Raw genomic sequence first — 19,506 nt, 5'->3', positions numbered from 1 at the left:
AAGTTATTAAAATGGTGTAAAAACTCTCTGTCAACCCCATCTTAATGGCATCTTAGTTGGACCTTCTATGCCTACTACATACCTCCCTATTCCCCTAGACCACACACATGAGTGGTTTCATGTATATCAGGGGATTTGACATTGAGTCAGGGGCCTGGCCACAGCGGTGTCCCCTGAGTGTCCTTTTCTGTCCTCTGGGGAGAAAGCCAAGGGTTGAAAGGCAGCTGGGGTTAGGACTGCTGTGAGGCCAGGCTTTTCCTGGAGATGGGTTCTTCATGACTGGACCACATGCACAGAAGCCATGTTTAGAATGGTGCACATCTCAGAAGGACCACGCCCATGTCAGAAGGGCCTGGAGTGGACATGAGATGCAAATTCAGAGCCCTGTGAACTGAGGGAAGACAGACTGCACAGAGGATGCGCCATTCATAAGCCAGTGGCACAGGTGGCTGGGCCAGCGGGATTCATGGGAGGAGCTAGGGATTACACGGACAGCTTGGTGCCAAGGTGCCAGGCACAAGTTCTGCACTTCCTTGGAAGGCGGTGTGATACTAGACACTGTCCCTCTGGCTCTGGTCCCGTCCCAAAGTTCAGGATACTTCTCTTCAGTCTGCCTGGTTTCCCACCACCAGAATCTAATGAGATCCTCGGGCTGAGGTCTGGGTGGGGAACTTTCTGCTCTTTTGTGTAGACCACCTGCTACAGAGGTGGAGATGCAGTGTTGGACTCACCTGCAGTCCTGGTAAGTCTTGTTAAGGACTGTGTGGGGATCAGGCCCCTGATGTTTCACAGGGACCCAGTCTGGGGCAGTGATTTTAGTTCTCCCCAGCCCTTAGCTCTCCTAGGGCTTGGACTGCTGGCCAGGTCATACTGGAAGAAGAGTGATCACCACGTTAGAGCTGTGGCAAGGACGAAAGTCTCCTTGTCTCTGCCCATCTGTAGGAGCTGTTCCTTGTGTGATTATCAGATTTCTGGCTGCCTCGTCCCCAAGATGTTGGCTTGACTTTTAGACTAGATAGGACATTTTCCCCAGTGGTTCATTCCCACTCAGACTTGCTGCCCCAGTGGGTTGTGCGAAGTGAATTTATCAATACTGATAACTCTGTTGATTTTTAAAGTGGATTTGTCTTTAGCAATCACAGTTTGTAAAAGTGCACACATATTGTAAACACGCACCAAAAACAGACTTCATCACAGTGAGCCAGTGAGAGAGGAGTCCAAGTACAAAAATACTTTAATATAGTGCAACATATTACAACACATTAGAACAATAACCAAGAGCTGGGTATGTAAAATATATTTTTTTTTCTAAAACCTAAGATCATCTACTCTCTAAGCCTCAACACCTTATAGCACAGTTGGTTTTCCTAGTCACAACTTACTAAGCAGTACTTTTAATACGTGATAGGTTATTGCCAAAATGAACCTTACTGCTACTGTGTCCCACTGTTTGCATGCCTTGCTATGTAACACTTAAACTTCAAACTCTGATAGAGATAAAATATGAGCTCATTTTTTGAGCAATTCAGCCAATAACCTCGTTTTCCTTCAAACTTGGAAGAAAACAAACAGTAAGTTCATGGCACTTATCACTAAATAGTGAATGTGGTTAGCGCTTTTTAAATCAGAAAAGTTCCTACTCATGCTTGATCCTCCCAGACTTCTTAAGACAAAATTCGATTCACGGTGTTTTCACTCAAACTTAGATTGAAAGCACCACAAAGCATCTGCCCTTACACTTCAGCTTAAGACACACCATTAAAATTACTCTCTATTTTCCCAATAAAAGGAAATTAATTTCACCAAACTAACACTCATATTTAAACTAAAGCAAACCAGAAACACTGTCTAATCCAACCCTGAATTTCACTTCAATGCTCCAAGTTCCTGTTCCTTCCCTTTAAAAAAAAAAAGGCATTTGAATATTATAAACATTGAGGTTTTCCAAATCTTGGCAGATAATAAAGGGCTTAGTAGCAGCTAAAACATAAAACAGCTGGAAGGTATATTTAAGATAGATTATTTATCAAAAATATTTTTCTTCTTTCTTTTGGTTTCATATTATGGTTCCTTCAGAGGAAAGAGAAATATAGTATCCTTGAACTAGGGAAAAATTGACTCCAACTCAGAAGACTGGGGCTTCAAACTCAGATTTGCTGAAAACCACATTGTCTGAGGCTCTGTTGTGTATCAGACAATGTTTATGGGGTTTTCACATAAGTGATTAAGATTCACCCTCTCTGCTAAAACATCTGCTTTGTCTTTAAGCTGATTATACGAAGGTCATCACAGCTTAGGTGGTGCCAAAACCCACAGGGAAAAACTCTCTGATTCATTTTTTCCTTAATAAAGGACAGAAAGTAGAAAGTACAAACAACTTGCCCTGTTTGAAGAGAACACAGACATATTTCAGTTGAAATAAGAATACCTTTTTTGAGAAAGAAAAATTACAAAATCAAAGCTTTCAAAATAATCCAGTCTTGCATAAGGCCTTGGATTCCATACCCAGCATCACAAAGGAGAAAAAAATATATATCACCAAGTTCTGAAAATAAATAAGAAAGTGGAATTCCTATAAGGGGGTTAGTGAAATCAGACATTCAAATGCCCCCAAGTGTTGGAGACTGGAATTGCAGCTGAATTTAAATAACTGCCCTCCACCAAAAACAAAACAAAACAAACAAACAAAAAAAAAAAACCAAAAAAAACCCAAAAAACCAATAAAAACAAAATTCAGTGGTTTAGCATTTTTTAAATAATGACTGAAAAACATTATTTTCCAGTCAGTGAGAGGTATGTGATTAAGAATCATGTGATATTTCCAGAAGGAGAGGACGTAGATTATGCGGCATTCTCTCCCATGTGTTCTTTCTTTGAGCTAGAAAAGGTGAGGGCTGGTGCTCAGATTGACCTGAATTTTATCTTATTTCAACTGATCCGGAGTTAATTGAGAGACACCATATGGGTGCACAGCTCCATTCACATAAACCCCAGGCCTGCTAGTACTCACTCTCTCTACCCATGGCCGCAGGGCTTCTGTGGAATGGCTCAGGGCATCCAACCACTATCATCTGAGTAGAAACAAGCATCTACTCAAACTCCTGTGTTTGCTTGACAGCCCCCTGTGGCCTGGACAGAAGGTTGGCAAAGCAACTCAAACACTCCGTCAGGTTCACATCATGCAATGTAAAGTGTTGTTGACTTGTGGCAAAATGTTTGCTCTAGACCATTAGGTGGTCCGTGTGTGTGTGTGTGTGTGTGTGTGTGTGTGTGTGTGTGTGTGTGTGTGAAGAAAGCTGTGTTTCCTCCCAGTCTTTACTGTGGAATCCCCTTGTAGGTACCACCGGAAACTGATAAGATTCCCACTTGCTGTTCTTTGGAAAATCTGTAGATTATTTCTTGTTTCTAAGAACTTCAAGATTTCAGTGCAGAAAAGGAGAGAAAGAGCTGTACAACAAGCAGAGATAGCTAGAGGTAGTATTAGTTAATCTTTCCAGATGTGCAAACTGGCAACTCAATCGATGTTCAGCAGAAAAAACACTGGTTCTGTCAAATAAAAAGAAACTAGAAAAAATAGCTTTGAAATGGAAACACAAGAATCACAGCAATGTTTGTTCAAAATATTAAATTTGAATTAAATATTGGCCCCATGAGAAGAAATACTGGAGCTTTTTCCCCTCATAAATAGACCTTTGAACAGGATTATAGGTCCTGTAGACAGGAGCTTACCTACTTTTTTTAGGTAAATCAAACTCAAAAAACGAGAGATACCTTTTCAATAATAATACTAAGGCACTAAACCAACTAACTCAAGTGGATGGTTCTGTCTTATCTATGGATTTTTAGTGATGCAAGTTACTTCTGTGTCCAGCGATGACAGGTAATAAGGTGTGATGTGCAGTAGCCAGCCAGGTTTCAGCAGACTGAGAGGTGCCAGTGTACTTAGCCCTGCTGACCAAGCCAGCCACGCTTGGGGCTCCTCTGCAAGGGTCAGTCTTCTTTGGCACGCAGTGTCACCAGTCCAGTTTCAGATCTGCCTTGCTCCAAACATACTTTCCCCCTCGCTTTAGAAACATCTTTTCATCAAACCCACTGAACTTTATAGCTTCTTCTACTCCGACATCCAAGATAGACTTGGAAGGATCCTTCCGTCCATTTCTGCAGTTCAGAAAGCGCATCTAGGGAATTCAAGAAGGAAATTGGTATATTTTCATAATGTTTAGAACAGTAAAACTCAACTCAGCATATCAGTACAAAGCAACTCTCGATATTCTAATCAAGTCAACAGATGTCTATGGAGGACTGTAGTCAGTTGAACTCTTCGGGCTTGACTTCTCCAATCACACGGTTCATGCACCCACCGATGGAGAGGCTGATACAGGTACATGAGACCCGCCAGGTGTATAATGACCGGGACGCCATGCCTGCCCTCTGCTCTCAAGCACCTCCATCAGAGGAAGGAGTAGAAGTCAAGACAGACTTCCCTCAAATGTTGACATCTGAATTTTGTATTGACATTTTAAATTGGAGGGAATGAGTCTAGGAAGCACAAAAAGCAGAGGATAGTATTTTGTCTTTGGGAAATCTCAGGCAGATGTGCTGATGGGATGGAAACTGCATACATGTTAAGTCTGCATCCTAAAAAAGGCTTTGAGCAAGGCAGGGTGAACAAGAAGAAAGAAAGAAGAAAGAGGCTACTGAGGCAGACAACTACCGAATCAAGGAGAGTCGTATGCACCCTGATGGGGGTCTTAATCTTCCTCCTATCCTATGTATTTTTAGTCATTTTATCCTGTCCTTTTCCACCTTGTAGGTAAGAACAAGGGCCTTACACTTATGGCCTACATTGGTCATTTTGTAGATCAAGTAATAAGGTTGAACCAAAAAGTTATTAAATCAGCAAAAGCAAATTTTGGCTCAATTGTTTGTTGCAATTCTATTTATTCCAATTATGTGGAGACCAGACAGTTTGTTAAGGAACATTGGTCAAAATCCCTAGCCAGTCATGATAATTTGCACTCCCCCAAATAAATTGTTTAAATTTTTCTCTTTACCTTGATCTCATTATCACTTTTCCCTTTACGCCCTATAAAGAGAGCTCAGGTTGGCCATAAGTGAAATTGTAGTGATGCATCATTGATTAACTTAAAGATAATGAAACATAAAAGTTATAATAAGCATTTCTCAAAAACTCCAAAAAACTCCAATTTAAGTACTTAAGCCATGGTCTTCTTTCTTTCTTTCTTTCTTTCTTTCTTTCTTTCTTTCTTTCTTTCTTTCCTTCTCTTGTTTTTTCCTTTTCTCTTTTTTTCCTTTCCTTTTCTTTCCTTTTCCTTTGTGGTGCTAGAGATGGAATCCAGGGTGGTTCTAACTTTGAGCCACATTTACAGACTCTTTTTATTTCATTTTTTTAAACAGGGTCTTGCTGAGTTGCTGAGCCTTGCCTCAAACTTGCCACCTTCCTGTCTCCGCTTCCCAAATACTGGAATTACAGGTGTACCACCTTGCCTGGCTTTGTTGGAGCTCTATTCTTAAAAACATATTTTTAAATTTAATTATTTGTCCTTTGCTGTAAATATTGACAAAGATTATGAATCTAAATCAAAGGGGAAGGGAGGAATAAAGGAAGGAAGGAAGGAAGGAGAAGAAGAGGATGAGGAAGGAGAAAAGGAAATGAAGAATAAGAATAAAAGCAGAAGAATAAGCAGAAGAAACAGAAGAAGCAGCAACAGCAGCAGCAGCAACAACAGAAGAAGAAGAAGAAGAAGAAGAAGAAGAAGAAGAAGAAGAAGAAGAAGAAGAAGAAGAAGAAGAAGAAGAGGAAGAAGGAGAAGAAGAAGAAGAAGTAGTGGTGGAGGAGGAGGAAGAGGAGGAAAAGGAGGAGGAAGAGGAGGAGAATGGAGGAGAGGAGGAGAAGGAGGAGAGGAGGAGAAGGAGAGGAGGAGGAAGATGAAGAAGACAAAGTCAAAGAAGAAGAAAGAAGACAGCCCAGTTATTTCTTTTTGATTTTGAGAAGGGTGCATTTTCCTTTTCCTTTGGAAGGGGATGGTGGCGTAGAAGCAATCGCTGTGCCGTGGAGCTGTAGGAGACCAGGCCCGCCTCAATATTGTGATATTGTCAAGCTTCCTCAGCCAGTGAAGGATCGGGAATTCAAGACCATGCTGCGCACCACAGCAGAGCCACCACCCCAGGGCCACACAGTGGACAACCCTGCTGTGAGTGACCTGTGCTCCTGGCCATGTGTGCGACAGCGTATCATCCTGGCTAGTGTGGGTTCAGGACCTGAGTTCCAGCCAATGCGTGTAGAAATGCTAAGCGCAGAACTTGGCACAGGGAAGCCAGGGCTCTGTCACTTTAATAATAATCACACTGAGGTCACGGGATGTCTGGGGAGGACAATACGTACTAAATGCTGTGTGCATTTTAGCTCAGTTCTGGCACTGCCAGAATTAAGAAATATATAAATTGATTTTTCAGTAATAATTTTATAACTCATGAGAAATACTCACATATTCATCCAGAATAAGGTAGGAGTCTTTCATCTGCAAAGAAAAAAAAATCAAACTCAAGTTTAGTTTCAAGTATAGTTTTTCATGTTTATGCTCAACTGCCTATCATACGATGCTTGTATTTTGGTGATTTATTATTCTGGGTTCAATATCTCTCATCTCATTCAAATGTGGTGTGGCCCTCACAAGGGGCGGGACTGTTTGTGTTCTTTTAGAGTCCAGCAGATTCAACTGGGTCTGAATTCTCTGCCTGGAGCGAGAAAGGCTGAGTGAAGAAATTCCACTCTGAAGGCTCTCTGATAAGGTCCCAGCTCACCTGCAGGCCCCTTACCTGTGTGAGAGCCTTTTCCTTTATCACTTACTATCCCCTCTGGCTGTGACCCAGAGTGAATTCCCATCTATTTCAGTGTACAAAGCAGAAAGCTTGCTAATGCTCATCTGGGAGTTTCACCTGGAGATTCTAATATTTCCCTAACAAGTCTTAAAAACAGCAGTGCACTCTATAGGCAGACAACATATTCCTATATTTTTCTATAGAAAGGTACACCTAAAAATCTACTTTTTTTTTCATTACTAGGGATTGAACCCAGGGACATTCTTCTTCGAGCTACAACTCTGGTCCTATTTTTTATTCTTTGTTTTTGGAACAGGGTCTCACTGAGTTGCAAAGGGCCTCACTAAGTAGCTGAGGCTGTCCAAGAACCACGATCCTCCTGTCTCCGCCTCCCAAATGCGGGGATTACAAACGTGCGCCACCACTCCCGGCTTTATAGGTAGTAACTATTTCTTCCTTTGCCGGCACACACAGACTCTGTTCAGCTATCCAGCTCTGCACTGCAGCCCAAAAGCCACCACTGAAAATAGTTAAGAGGATGGTAGTGGCCGTGGTCCCTTGAAACATTATGGAATGGGCTTGAAAATTGAATTTTATACCATTTTCATCAGTCACTGAGGCTATTTCTGGGTTGGATTGTCCCTACATTCTAAGCTTGCATTCAGTATGAAACCAGGCACAGGCCGGAGAGGAGAGGTCCTTCAGCCATGAGGTCGACAGCCCTGGGAGATGTTCTAGCCACCTCAGTCCTACTCAGCTGACCTCGCCCTTGAGCCAGCCCCCAGGGGATGACGTCACACCCTGAGGATCTGCGTGAACTAGCTGAGAGGCTCGTGGACTTTGGGGTCATCGAAATTCCGAGTTTGCTCTATCTGATACAAGTCAGGCCAATGTAGGCCCTGGACTCTGCCTGGAATTGTGCCGACCCAGGGAGAGGCTAACATGGCTCCGGAAGCATTTGTGTGATTCCTGATGAGCAGAAAGGTTCATAGCTCCTCATACAAATGAGGGGAGCAGCAACGAGTAACATTTATTATAACCTACCCCATTTTCTTTGACTTCCCTTTAACTATATAATTAAGATGGAGGTGGAAAAATCCAGTTCAATGATGACCATGTTGAAGCATTTCTTCAACTTCCGTTCTCTCCCCTTAGCAGGCGCCCCGCTTCCTAATTTGGGGCTTGACTTCTATGTGTCTGGTTCAGTGTTACCTTTTTAAAGTCCAACCATGAGCCTCAGAAGCCAAAAGCATAAGGAATAAATTTCTGTTCTTGGAATTCCTGCCATTATGTAAGCATACGGGGGAGAGATTTTCTGTGTGTGTATTTTTGGGTAGCAGATGGGAGAACCTGCTCTTAAAATACTTTTTCAGATAATGAATCTCATACTTATTTTTAAAAATTTTAAATACCCAACATCATAAAGGTGAACCAGAATTCCCGATAATTCCACTACTCTAAGATAACCACAGGGATATCTACAAATGTGGTTTTCTGTATATCAGGATTACATGTCAAATTAATTGTGCATATTGTACCTAATATTGCATCACATCTGTACCTAATATTGTATCACAACATTTATCCTCTTTATGTATATCATTTGAAATATGCTTTTGATTCAGCATAGCATCTCATTCCATTAATATACAAATTACCTGTTTTTGCCATACTATGCGACTATCTTCAGTGTTGTAATTTTTATTTTTTGGTCCTGGGTATTGAACCCATGGGCATTCTACTCTGGGCTACACCCCCAGTTCTATTTTATTTTGAAACAGGATGTCACTAAGTTATGAAGGGCCTCGCTAAGTTTCTGAGGCTGGCCTCAAACCTGTGACCCTCCTGTCTCAGCTTCCCAAGTACTAGAATTACAAGCGTGCACCACCATGCCCAGCTTTTGTCCTTTTTAACACTGCAGTAATATATCTGTACATAAATATTTCTTTGAATTCTAAATATTTCTTATGATATAGAGTTTCTGAATCAAAATATGGAAACATTTAAGTGGTTGTTATTCTAAATTACCAATTTGTCATCTGGTAAATTTGTAGAGATTTATCCTCTTACTAGCGAATTGCAGTTGATTTCTGCTGCTCTTCGATCATCATATTTTAATTTGACTGTCTTTGAATACACAGGAAATTCAATGCCTCTTTAAAGCGTTTGTTCGTTTCTGTTTTTCTTCTGTACATTGTCTGTTTATGTCCACCAATCAATTTGCTTTTTTGGTGTCAGCAGATTTTTATTGATTTAAAAAACTTTTTACATGTTATATTTTAGTTGATTTGCTCCAGTGTAATACATTACCGTGGCATTGTCTACTTTTAATTTTATTAGATGTATGGTATATATTTTTAATTTTATGTACTCAAATATACCATTCTTAACTGTTTAAAAATGTTCTTGTCTTACAATAGTATGCAGTTTCCTCCACATTAGCAGAAATTTAAAAAAAGTTACTTTTTCTTTAGGTTTTTGAGAATTCATCTATTAATGACTCTGCGTCTAGTAATTTCTGGAAGACTCAAAGTGGTGATATGGTTTGGCCAGCACTGTTTAATCTGTTTATAAAGTCTGTGCAAATTGGATATGTCCAATTGTGCTTACATTAGACAGCTAAGGAATAGGCAAACACATCTTCTAAATTCTTTCTCACTTTTAGAATTATTCATAAAGATAACTCAAGAAACTAATGCGATGGTGTTGATCTTCACATGGTAGCATTCATGAACTCTGTTTAGGCACTGCATCCTATATAACGCATGTAGGGTGAGATTTTATGTGTATGTGTATATGTGTGTGTATGTATGTATGTATGTATGTATGTATGTGATTCCATGACCATATGACTATGTAGATATATATATATATAATCACATCGTCTCAGAGATATCATTCTGCCTGTTTCTTTAAAGGGAACCTGACGTTTATTGAAGACCCTGCAGGGAGCAGGTAACCATGGTGAACTTGGACCCATCCTATTTTTGGCCCTCCTATTTTTCTTCACTGAATCCTCTAAAATAACAATGTGACCATGTGCACAACCCCTGGGCAGGAGATTGCTCCCTCTGTAATCAATGTAAACATGCCGTGGGGAGAAAAGGCAGTTTGGCCATACACAACCTTCTGGTTCGATTCCGGCACCAGACAGGACACCTCCTTGTGGCGTTCCAGGAATCCTTCGAACTCTTCATCGCTGATGACGAATCTTTCTGCTTCTCTCAGGGCATCTGCTCCAGAGTTCTCGCCCTCGATTAGGAGGCACTGGAACACCTGGGAGATAAGGAAGGAGCCTTCCGTCACTGTTCTGCCCAAACCTGACTCCTTGCTCCATTTGTCTAAACAGAGAAGATGCTTGGAGCTAAGTAGCCTTCTACATTATATTGGGGAAAAAGAGCCCGCCCTGATGGTGAGAAATATAGTTGATGTTGTTAAAAGTAGAAACAGTTTAAAAATACAAGCTTCAGGCCGGGCGTGGTGGCGCACGCTTGTGATCCCCGCGCTTGGGAGGCAGAGACAGGAGGATCGCGCAGGTTCGAAGCCAGCCGCGCGTGCTGGCTTAGGAGACCCTGTTTCCAAATATAAAATGTAAAAAGAGGTCTGGGAGTGTAGCCCGGAGGTAGAAGGGCTTCCAGGAACCCCAGTACCACCAAAAAAAAAAAAAAATACAAGCTTCCCCAAACTGGCTAGTTTATGTCTGATCGAGGCCTATAATCTAATGATTTTAGACTACAAAATAACAGGCATTTTTTGAAGGAAATGTGAACTGTAATAAAGCATTAAAGTAAACAAATAACTTGTTAGCCCTAAGCAGAGATAAACGTATTTTTTTTAAATTTTTGTTGTTTCTGCTGATTTTTAAGATATTCTGAATAATATCTCTAGACTACTTTTTTTTTTTTTGGTGGTGCTGGGGATGGAAACCAGGGCCATTCTACCTCTGGCCTACATTCCCAGCCCTATTTTTTAATCTTTTATTTAGAAACAGGGTCTCACTAAGTTGCGGAGGGCTTCACTAAGTAGCTGAGGCTGGCTGCAAAGCTACAATCCTCCTGGCTCAGCCTCCCAAGTACTGGGATTATAAGCGTGGGCCACCACACCTGGCTAGACTACATTTTTTACTTAATCTATAAGGACAATTTTCTGAAGTCGTTGTATTATTTTTCAATCTTCTTTTACATAACAAATGCGCATAGGACTGTGTGTGTATGTGTGAATGTGTGAGCATCATGAGTGTGTGTTGAGTGTGTGTCACCAAAAGCCCCAGAGTCAAAGAAGGAGCAAGGACCTGGCTTGAAGGATCCTGAGTTCTCAGTCTCAGTTTCAATGGAGAGAGTATCTCCTACCTCTCTCTGTATTGACAGGAGGAGAGCAGCATCATATACTCACTTTCCAGCGCACAGGGTTTAGCTCTCTAATCTGGTCCCTCATGTCCTCTTCCACATTGAATCGATTAATGACAGAATTGATCTTGAAAGCCACTCTGTAATCCCTACACCACATCCTCAGCTTTTGGAGGTTTTCCACATGGTTCTTCTTCCCTTGACCACGGCCAATGAGGACATTGACTTGCTCATCAAAGCTGTCACAGGAGATGGCCAAAATGTCCAGATATTCGCCTGCAAGAAGACGGTCAATAAATTTTTCTATCTGAGGCCCAAGCCCTTCAGGTCATTTAAGTCTTTTTATGATTAAACATATCTTATTTCAAACTGTATTTTAATAGTTTAGTGATCCTTTTTTCATATCCATGAAATTCATTGATATATAAATTATACTTGGTACTTGCATGAAACCATCATTAAAACATACATGCACATCATTAAGTGTTGAAGATAGTTACATGTGATCATTCTAAAACTCTGCACATGTATGTGCATTGGCACTTCTTAGTACATTTCTGTGAGACCTTTTACTTGCCCTGCATAAAAATGATATTATTTATGAAGCAAGTAGATATTCAGGCAGCTTCTAGACTCATCTCGGAGAAATTACAGGGTTTTTCTCTCCTTTTCCCATCACACAGATAACATTGCTTTGTAGAAGATCCCTCGCATTTTCACCAGGTCTGTTAGTTTTTTTCTCAGCATGTTTTGTACATTTGACTCACCATCTAAGTATTTTCAGGGATGTTATGCTATGTCAGGAAGGAGTGTTTGAGATGCTGAGAAAAACCGAGATAAGGGAAACTTATCAACAGATTGCTCACCGACAGTACCACATATTGAGAGGTCAGATAGTGGCTCCTTACCGGAGCATAGAAAATAGCAAGGCTCCTCTGGCTTTGGGCTCTCCTCCACCCGGGGCTATAATGCTGGATTCTGCTTATCCGTCCTGTGCCTCACATAGCCGCCCTCCTTGCTCTGGGTCATCACCCATGTGTGAGGGATGGGCATTCCCTGGGGCTGGGTCAGCCTGGCAGGTGTCAAGGCTTGAGCTTCCAGGTTCTTGTGACTTCCCGAAGCTGACTCCTTTTCCTTATATTTACTTTTAAATTATAGAATTAAGCTGGATGTAGGGTGTAAACCTATAATCTCAGGACTTGGGAGGCTGAGACAGGAGAATCACAGGTTTGAGATCAGCCTCACCTCATAAGACCCTGTTTCAAAATTAAAATATAAGATAGGGTTGAGGATGTACCTCAGAGGCAGAATGCTTTGGGGATTAATCCCCAGGACCACCGAAAAGAAGAAAAAAGAAATAAGACTCTAAGGGTTCCTAAAACTCTCCAGCAATTATTGTCTAATATTACTAAAAGAGTGTATGTTGCTCCTATTATAGGGCTAATTACAGGTTACACTGAAATAACAGGCAGGTAGAACAAACTGAAATCACAATAAGGCAAGGATCTACTGTTGAAAATAACTCAAACTGTTCTAAAATTGGATCTCCAGCAAATTCCTTATGAGATATCATATGGAGATCAGGCAACTAACTGAGCATGTGGTGTCTAAACCAACCAAAAAGAAAAAGCTCAGATCTGAACCATGAAGACCTGTCTGTTGGTTCTATGAAGGCTCTTCTGGTTGATTTTCAAATCCCTACGCATCTTGAGGTCAATTGCTATATGAGGCCAACTTTTCTTTCCAACTTGTGCTGCATTCCTGTGAAAATCCTCCACCTGTCCTCAGCTTCTCTGGTCATAGCTCTTGGAAAGAAAGGGTTATCAGAGCAGATCTGCTTGCTGATACCTTCCATTTATTTTCCAGGAGAGCCTGGAATCACAATGGGATCTTATCCAGCTCTGGCATAGATGGCATGGCAGCTAAAAATTCTGTACACCCCCAGAGATGATGTGTAGAAGCTGGAGCCATGGGGCATGCTGGACCAGCCTGCTAAGACTTCTTAGGATTGCTTGGCAAGACTTATGATATACTTGGCTGCAATGTTGGGCATTCCAGTTACTAGACTGGAATGCTCAGCCCTGCATAAAAACCTTGGATCTTAAGAATCAAATTATCCTTCCTGCGTAGACACATACTAAACATGTCCTTGCAATTCACTGCTAGAGAGAAAGCATGACCCCTGTGCTCTCACCTGGGGAAGGATTCAGAAGTGTATGTCCAGTCAACCTTTCTGGATTCCTTCATGTCCACCTTTACCCCCTCACCCCATATTCTTTGCTCTCCAAAGCCCTAGCTATGAGTACAACTAGTTAGTGAGTCTTAGGAATCCTTCTAGCAAATGGCCAAACTTGGAGGGGTAATGGGGGCTCTTGAAACAGTTCTCCTTGTCCTTTCAAACACACAGGGCTATTCTTGCCCCTTTAAACCAGAGATGGAAAATTGGAGGAGCCAAAGAAGGATATATATATGTATGAATATATATATATATACTGTTTGTTCCTCTCAAGCCTCTAAAAATACTTCAGGTTATTTGCAAATAGTTTTTTTTTTTTTTGGTGGTACTTGGGTACCTGGAAGCCCTTCTACCACCGGGCTACACTCCCAGACCTATTTTTACATTTTTATTTGGAAACGGTCTCCTAAGCCAGCGCACGCGGCTGTCTTCGAACCTGTCTCCGCCTCCCAAGTGCGGGGATTACAAGCATGCGCCACCACACCCAGCTTGCAAATATTTTTAATTGGGAGATTGAAAATAGAATGCAGATTTTGTGCATCTTTAATCTGTTGAGCACCTGGCTAACTTCTACACAACACATATGCAAAAATAATCAATGAAAGTTCCTAACTGGCTGCCCACCAGTATAAATGAGGAGGGCCACTCCTTTCAGTCTTCAGAGTTCTCTCTTGGCTTCCTGTTGATGATGTAGCTTTCTTGTGAACTTCCAAAAGCATGGATTCACACCACTTTTCCCACACACACCTTTAAGCATTTGACCCTGCAGGTTGGCCATCCTCCTCCCCTTAACTCTACACTACAAGGACCGGCATGTAGCGCCGTGTTGGAGGGACAGTGCTGCCCAGGTATATGTCAATAACGCCTTGTCAACTAGTCTCTGGCGACACAGCTTCCTGGATGCTTTTTTTGTTTCTCCGATGTCAGTTCCCAACGTTCGCCTTTGGGAAACTGTTGATGTTGTGCCTCTCCCTTCGTTGATGTCTTAAGACTTTGCCTCAGACTCTTCCTTGATACTCCAGTCTTCTTAGATTTTGGATCCTCTCCTCCTACTTAGCCTTCATCAGATGGATTGCCCTATGCACATGCTTAGCCTCTGGTCCTCATCTTGAGAGAAGTATTTGATCAGAGATTTCTGGTCAATATCTCCAACAAATCAAAAATGCCTGCTTCCCTTACAATGATTTTAAAGCTCAAAGAACTCAGCAAAACAAGAGCAGAGAACTGTGAGAATGAGGTTTTAACTATCTCCTAAAAAAGTAGAGATAATAGCAAACATTTTCAAGTGTTTCCCAAGTGCTAGGTATTGCTCTCAAGACACTGCATCTTGTAAAACTTAACTGCAAAGCTTCTCAGCAATCTTAGGTCCATAGTTCCTTCTTTCTCTTTCTTCTTTTATTTTCTTTCTTTGTTTCTTTGTTTCTTTGTTTGTTTGTTTCTTTCTTTCTTTCTCTCTTTCTTTCTTTCCTTCTCTCTTTCTCTCCATCCCTCCCTCCCTCTCATCTTTCCTTTTTGTCTAAGACTTCTTGGTTGGTCTCGGTCTCTCTCTCTCTCTCTCTCTCTCTCTCTCTCTCTCTCTCTCTCTCTCTCTCCCTTCTCCTCCTTTTTCTTCTCTTACATCTTGAGGACTTATTTACCTTCCACATGATCTTTTTTGTTCCCTATATCTCTGGCTACACAGAAGGACTCTGTAGAGCTCCCCAAATCGGCCAATCCACACACCATGAGCATCTAGTATCATTATCATTAGTCTTGGGCACCGTCCAAGCCCAATAGAGATATTTTACCAGCCAGCTGTAAAATGTGTTAATTTTTCTCCGTAAGTGTCTAAGCTTAGGCCACAGGTCCTACTGTTTGCTACAGTAAAAGGTCCAGTGGAGGCATGGTCTGCTCTCTCTCTCAGCTGTACTTGTTTATTTAGGTCTCTGCAGAATCAAAATGTCCATAGCACCACAGCTGGAAAGGAGATTAGAATAAGCAAGATTTGTTTTTCTTTTTCATTTTTTCAAGTTTTCCAGAAGATCTGGCCTAAAGCCCAGGGTGGGAGGAAACTCAGGAGCCAAGTGTATCATAGCAACGACTGAAACATCATCCAAGGGGCTTACCGTAGTCCCGGAACCACCTCTCCCGGATCAGGCTGCCATTGCTGACGATGCTTACGCTGGGCAGACGGAGCTCCTCTTTGCAGAACCTCACGAGCTTGCCCACGTATTCACCCCGATCCTGAATGAAGGGCTCTCCGCCAGAGAAGTTTATCTTCTCCATACCTGTCCAAAGCGAAACACAAGCTGTCCCACTTCTTTAACCGATTCTTATTTTATGTTTGCAGTGCTGGGCATCTAACCTGGGGCCTCGTGCACACGTGTGAACATGCTTATTATTGACCTACACCTGTGGCCACATCGTTCATATTTATTCTAATGGCAAAAGTAATATTTTCTTCTTGTTAAAAAATAAAATTAAAATTTCTCATTCCCCTCCCTTTCTCTAATTCTAGCTTGCAAGATCAGTCACTCTGAGAATAATTATGTATTTAATTCAGGAGATACTCAGGAGAGAAAGACTTTCTCAAAAGCCAAATGACTCCACAAGGCAGCCTGGACATATGCAGAGCAGAAATCAGGGCCTGAGGAATCTGGGTGGGAGAAGTCGAGGGCTGCCGCCAGCTCGTCGCAGCCCTGAGCTCGGCGATCTCAAGCGGCCCTTGCTAGACATGAGAGAGACCGAGAGGCAGGGAAGTTAAAAGCCTGTCTTGTCATCAGACAACATGCTTTCAGTTTGGAAAGCAGAGATCATACAAATATCCTGGTGGGAAATGAGGAGCGCTCCCGTTGGAGCAAGGAGGACGTGGTGGCGGCTCTTTACCTGCGAGGTGAGCTTTGGTGGCCGAATGAACACAAGGTGGATGCTAGCTCATCTGCCCGGCTAGTGACTGCCTGGCGGGGGCAGAGTGATGGTCACGTGGTCTCTCTGCAGCTGAGAGCCCTGAGCCTGGGGTGTCTGTGCGCTAGGGATGTGTCGACTTTGGAGCAGGCCTACTATTACTCAGTTAAAAAGTTAAACAAACATCCCAGTATTCGGGAGGCTAAATGAGAAGAACCACAGGTTTGAGCGCAGCCTCAGCAACTTAGTGAGTCTCTGTTTCAAAATTAGAAATAAAATAGGGCTGGGGGTGTAGCTCAGAGGTAGACTGACCTTGAGTTTAATTTCTGAGCCCTAAAAAAAATGTTCGGTGAGGAGGAGGATAAATCAGCCCGGGATGGCGCAAAGCTGCTGACTCGGGAAGTGTTCCAGGAGAGACAGGGGAGAAGGCAGGGCAGGTTTGGCGTGAGTGATGTTGCCCTGAGCTTCATGCTGAGATGCCTATCTCTGACTTACTAATCTGTTCATGTCCAGTGAGCGTCACGGCAAAGGACTTAGCATATTTGTTAGAAAGTATTTTTTAAAGCTCCCTACTAAGAGCAAATACAGAATCCCAAACAAAAAAGAATTGTTATTCTTGCATTGAATTTTCGGTGCTCATTTTCAACTTTGCTCATTAAGTGTTTATGGAAAAATAAAGTTTTTCTTTTTTCTCTGCTTTGGACAAGCTCCCAAAGTAGTAAGATCTTTCCAAACTCCCTGTTTCCAGATGCTGGAGGGAGAGGGGATGCCCTTTTGCACTGACCTCTGCTCACAGAGTGCTGGGCTTATTTATTTATGGCCAGGCGGGCTCTGCGATTTGGAAGGCTCAGGCACCACCCGGACCTGCCCCGCCCCTTTCTGCAGGCTCAGGTTGCTGGGACCCCTGACCTTGCTTCTGGAAGAGCTCCCCAGCCCCTGCAGCCCCTGCCCTTGGTCTGACCCCAGTTCTCTGGGGTTGTGCAGCATCCCGATTGATTTCTTTCTGGGATGGGGACTCACCGGCTTCTTTAAGCAGCAGCAGCCCTCTCTTGGCCTCTTCCAGGGGCAGCACGAAGGATGTCTTGGCCGTGTGGAAACAGAAGCCGCACTTGTAGTTGCACTGGCGGGTGAAGTGGTAGTTGACGCTCGTGGGCACGGTGGGCAGAGCGCCGTCATCTCCTTCTTCCTCCTCTGGGGTCTCCTCTGCGGGTGCCTCCCTGACCTGTCGCTGCCTCCTCTCAGGCACAAGCCACCAGATTGCTGCCCTGAGCCAGCACAGCAGCAGGGGGAGGCTCCTCCAGAGAGAGCCCAGGGGCTGGCTGAAGGCGGAGAGCAGCCTCCCAGCCAGAGTGCTGGGTACCAGCATCCCCATGGTGGCGATGCTCACTCCCAAGCCGCGCAGCTTATATGGGGGTGGAATCCAGCCTCACCTCTAAGCATCCTGTCACAGGGACCAGGGACACACCTCCTCTGACTAACGCTCAGCTGAAGTAAAGTTTCGATTTTCCTCTTCTTGAAAATGAAAGTTGAAATGCAGCCAAGACTGAAGCCTCTGGATTGGGGCCAAGGAAAGGGCTTCTGTTTCCTAGGTCCCGTTCACCTATAAAGGTATCGATACCCAGCTGAGCATGGCAGTGCATGCCTGTAATCCTAGTACTTGGGAGGCTGAGACAGGAGGATTGCAGTCCAAGGACAGCCTCAGTTATGTAGCGAGACTCTAGGCAACCTAGCAAGACCTTTTTATTGTTTTTTTTCTGTTTTGTAGAACAAAAAAAATTTAAAGGCTAGGATTATAGCTTGGAGGTAGAGTGCTCCTGGGTTTAATAACTAGTGCCAAAATGAAATAAATAAATAAACAAATAAGATATTGATACCTGTGGATATCTATCTCTATACCTGGCAGACAGATGTGGCTGTTTCTTTATTTGTTGTGTTTAGAGCAACCCTTATAGAATTGGATTGGGACCAGAAATGCTTCAGAGTTTGGAATATTTGCACATACCTATGAGATGTCTGGGGGTGGGACCCAGACCTAAGCATGAAATCCATTTATATTTCTTATACACATACCTGAAAACATCCTAATACATTTTTTGCTAACTACTTTTCATGAAACAAAGTCTTGTGGTGTGGAACTTTGCTCCTGTGCCACTGTGTAGGTGCTTTAAAAATGTCCAAACTGGGGCACTTTTGATTTTGAGATGCTCAAAATCAAATACACGGGGCAATAAAGACGAGATTGACCCAGAAGCTGCGTTGGCTAGGAGTGTCCACGCGATAGAGAATACTGACCCAGGCATAGTCGTCGACCCGTAGGAAATATTGACCCACGAACAGGGGTCAACCAGTAGAGATAGTAGGCTGGCGGCTCCCCCACGTTAGGGTTAAAAACTCTTCATCCTCACGCCTCACTTCAGAACCCCTACTCTTGCCGGCTGGCTCCAGCAGGTAGTACAGGGCAGGTAGAACAGGGGCTGCCTGAAGGCGGAGGGCAGCCTCCCAGCCAGAGTGGTGGGTACCAGCATCCCCATGGTGGCGATGCTCACTCCTAAGCCCCGCAGCCAGAGTACCCGTGTGACGATGGCTTCCAATATTTGATTCTTCAAGGGAGGTACTCAGAGAAAGTTGTTAAGAAAGTCAAGTAAACAAAACCACTGCAGGACCCAATACACCCACGACTGCTGTTGGCGCAAAGAGAAGAAAGTCGGTGGGTAGAGGGATGGCTGCACCTCCAAGCTCTTTGCATGTTCTATTCACATAGTCAGGATCGCGAAGCATCCTAAGTGTCTACATACAGAAGAATGGAGAAGAAAATATAGAATATGCATTACATAATACACACACACAAACACAAATGGCATACTATTCAGCCTTATAAAAGAAGAAAACTCTTAATACAGCTCTTGCAACTTAGTGAGACCCTGTTTCAAAGTAAAGAAAAAAAAATAGGGCTGGAGCCAGGTGTAATGGTGCACACTTGTAATCCCAGTACTTGGGAGGCTGAGACAGGAGGATCTGGGTTCGCAGCCAGCAGGCCCTCCACAACTTATCAGGATTCTGTTTCAAAATAAAGAAGAAAAAATAGGGCTGGGCGTGTAACTCGGAGATAGGATGCTTCTGGGATCCATCCCAGTACTGCAGGATATATATATATATATATATATATATATATATATATATATATATCCACAAAAGAGT

The 19,506-nt window shown here is 42.9% G+C and overlaps 1 protein-coding gene across 1 annotated transcript; it reads right to left on the bottom strand.

Annotated features, from left to right (window-relative positions):
- Positions 1 to 4,013: 4,013 nt before the first annotated feature.
- RSAD2 (radical S-adenosyl methionine domain containing 2) lies at positions 4,014 to 17,680 on the bottom strand (the record flags this gene model as incomplete). Its single annotated transcript, XM_080711995.1, has 6 exons — positions 4,014 to 4,178; positions 6,510 to 6,542; positions 9,970 to 10,119; positions 11,236 to 11,465; positions 15,531 to 15,692; positions 17,329 to 17,680. 6 exons carry the CDS (start codon positions 17,678 to 17,680, stop codon positions 4,014 to 4,016), a joined length of 1,092 nt encoding a protein of 363 aa, XP_080568121.1.
- Positions 17,681 to 19,506: the final 1,826 nt, after the last annotated feature.

This window comes from Muscardinus avellanarius (genome assembly GCF_963383645.1).
Source record: "Muscardinus avellanarius genome assembly, chromosome: 15".
NCBI classification, from domain to species: Eukaryota; Metazoa; Chordata; class Mammalia; order Rodentia; family Gliridae; genus Muscardinus; species Muscardinus avellanarius.
The sequence above is the reverse complement of the archived record's forward strand: the minus strand, read 5'-3'. Positions and strand labels throughout refer to the sequence as shown.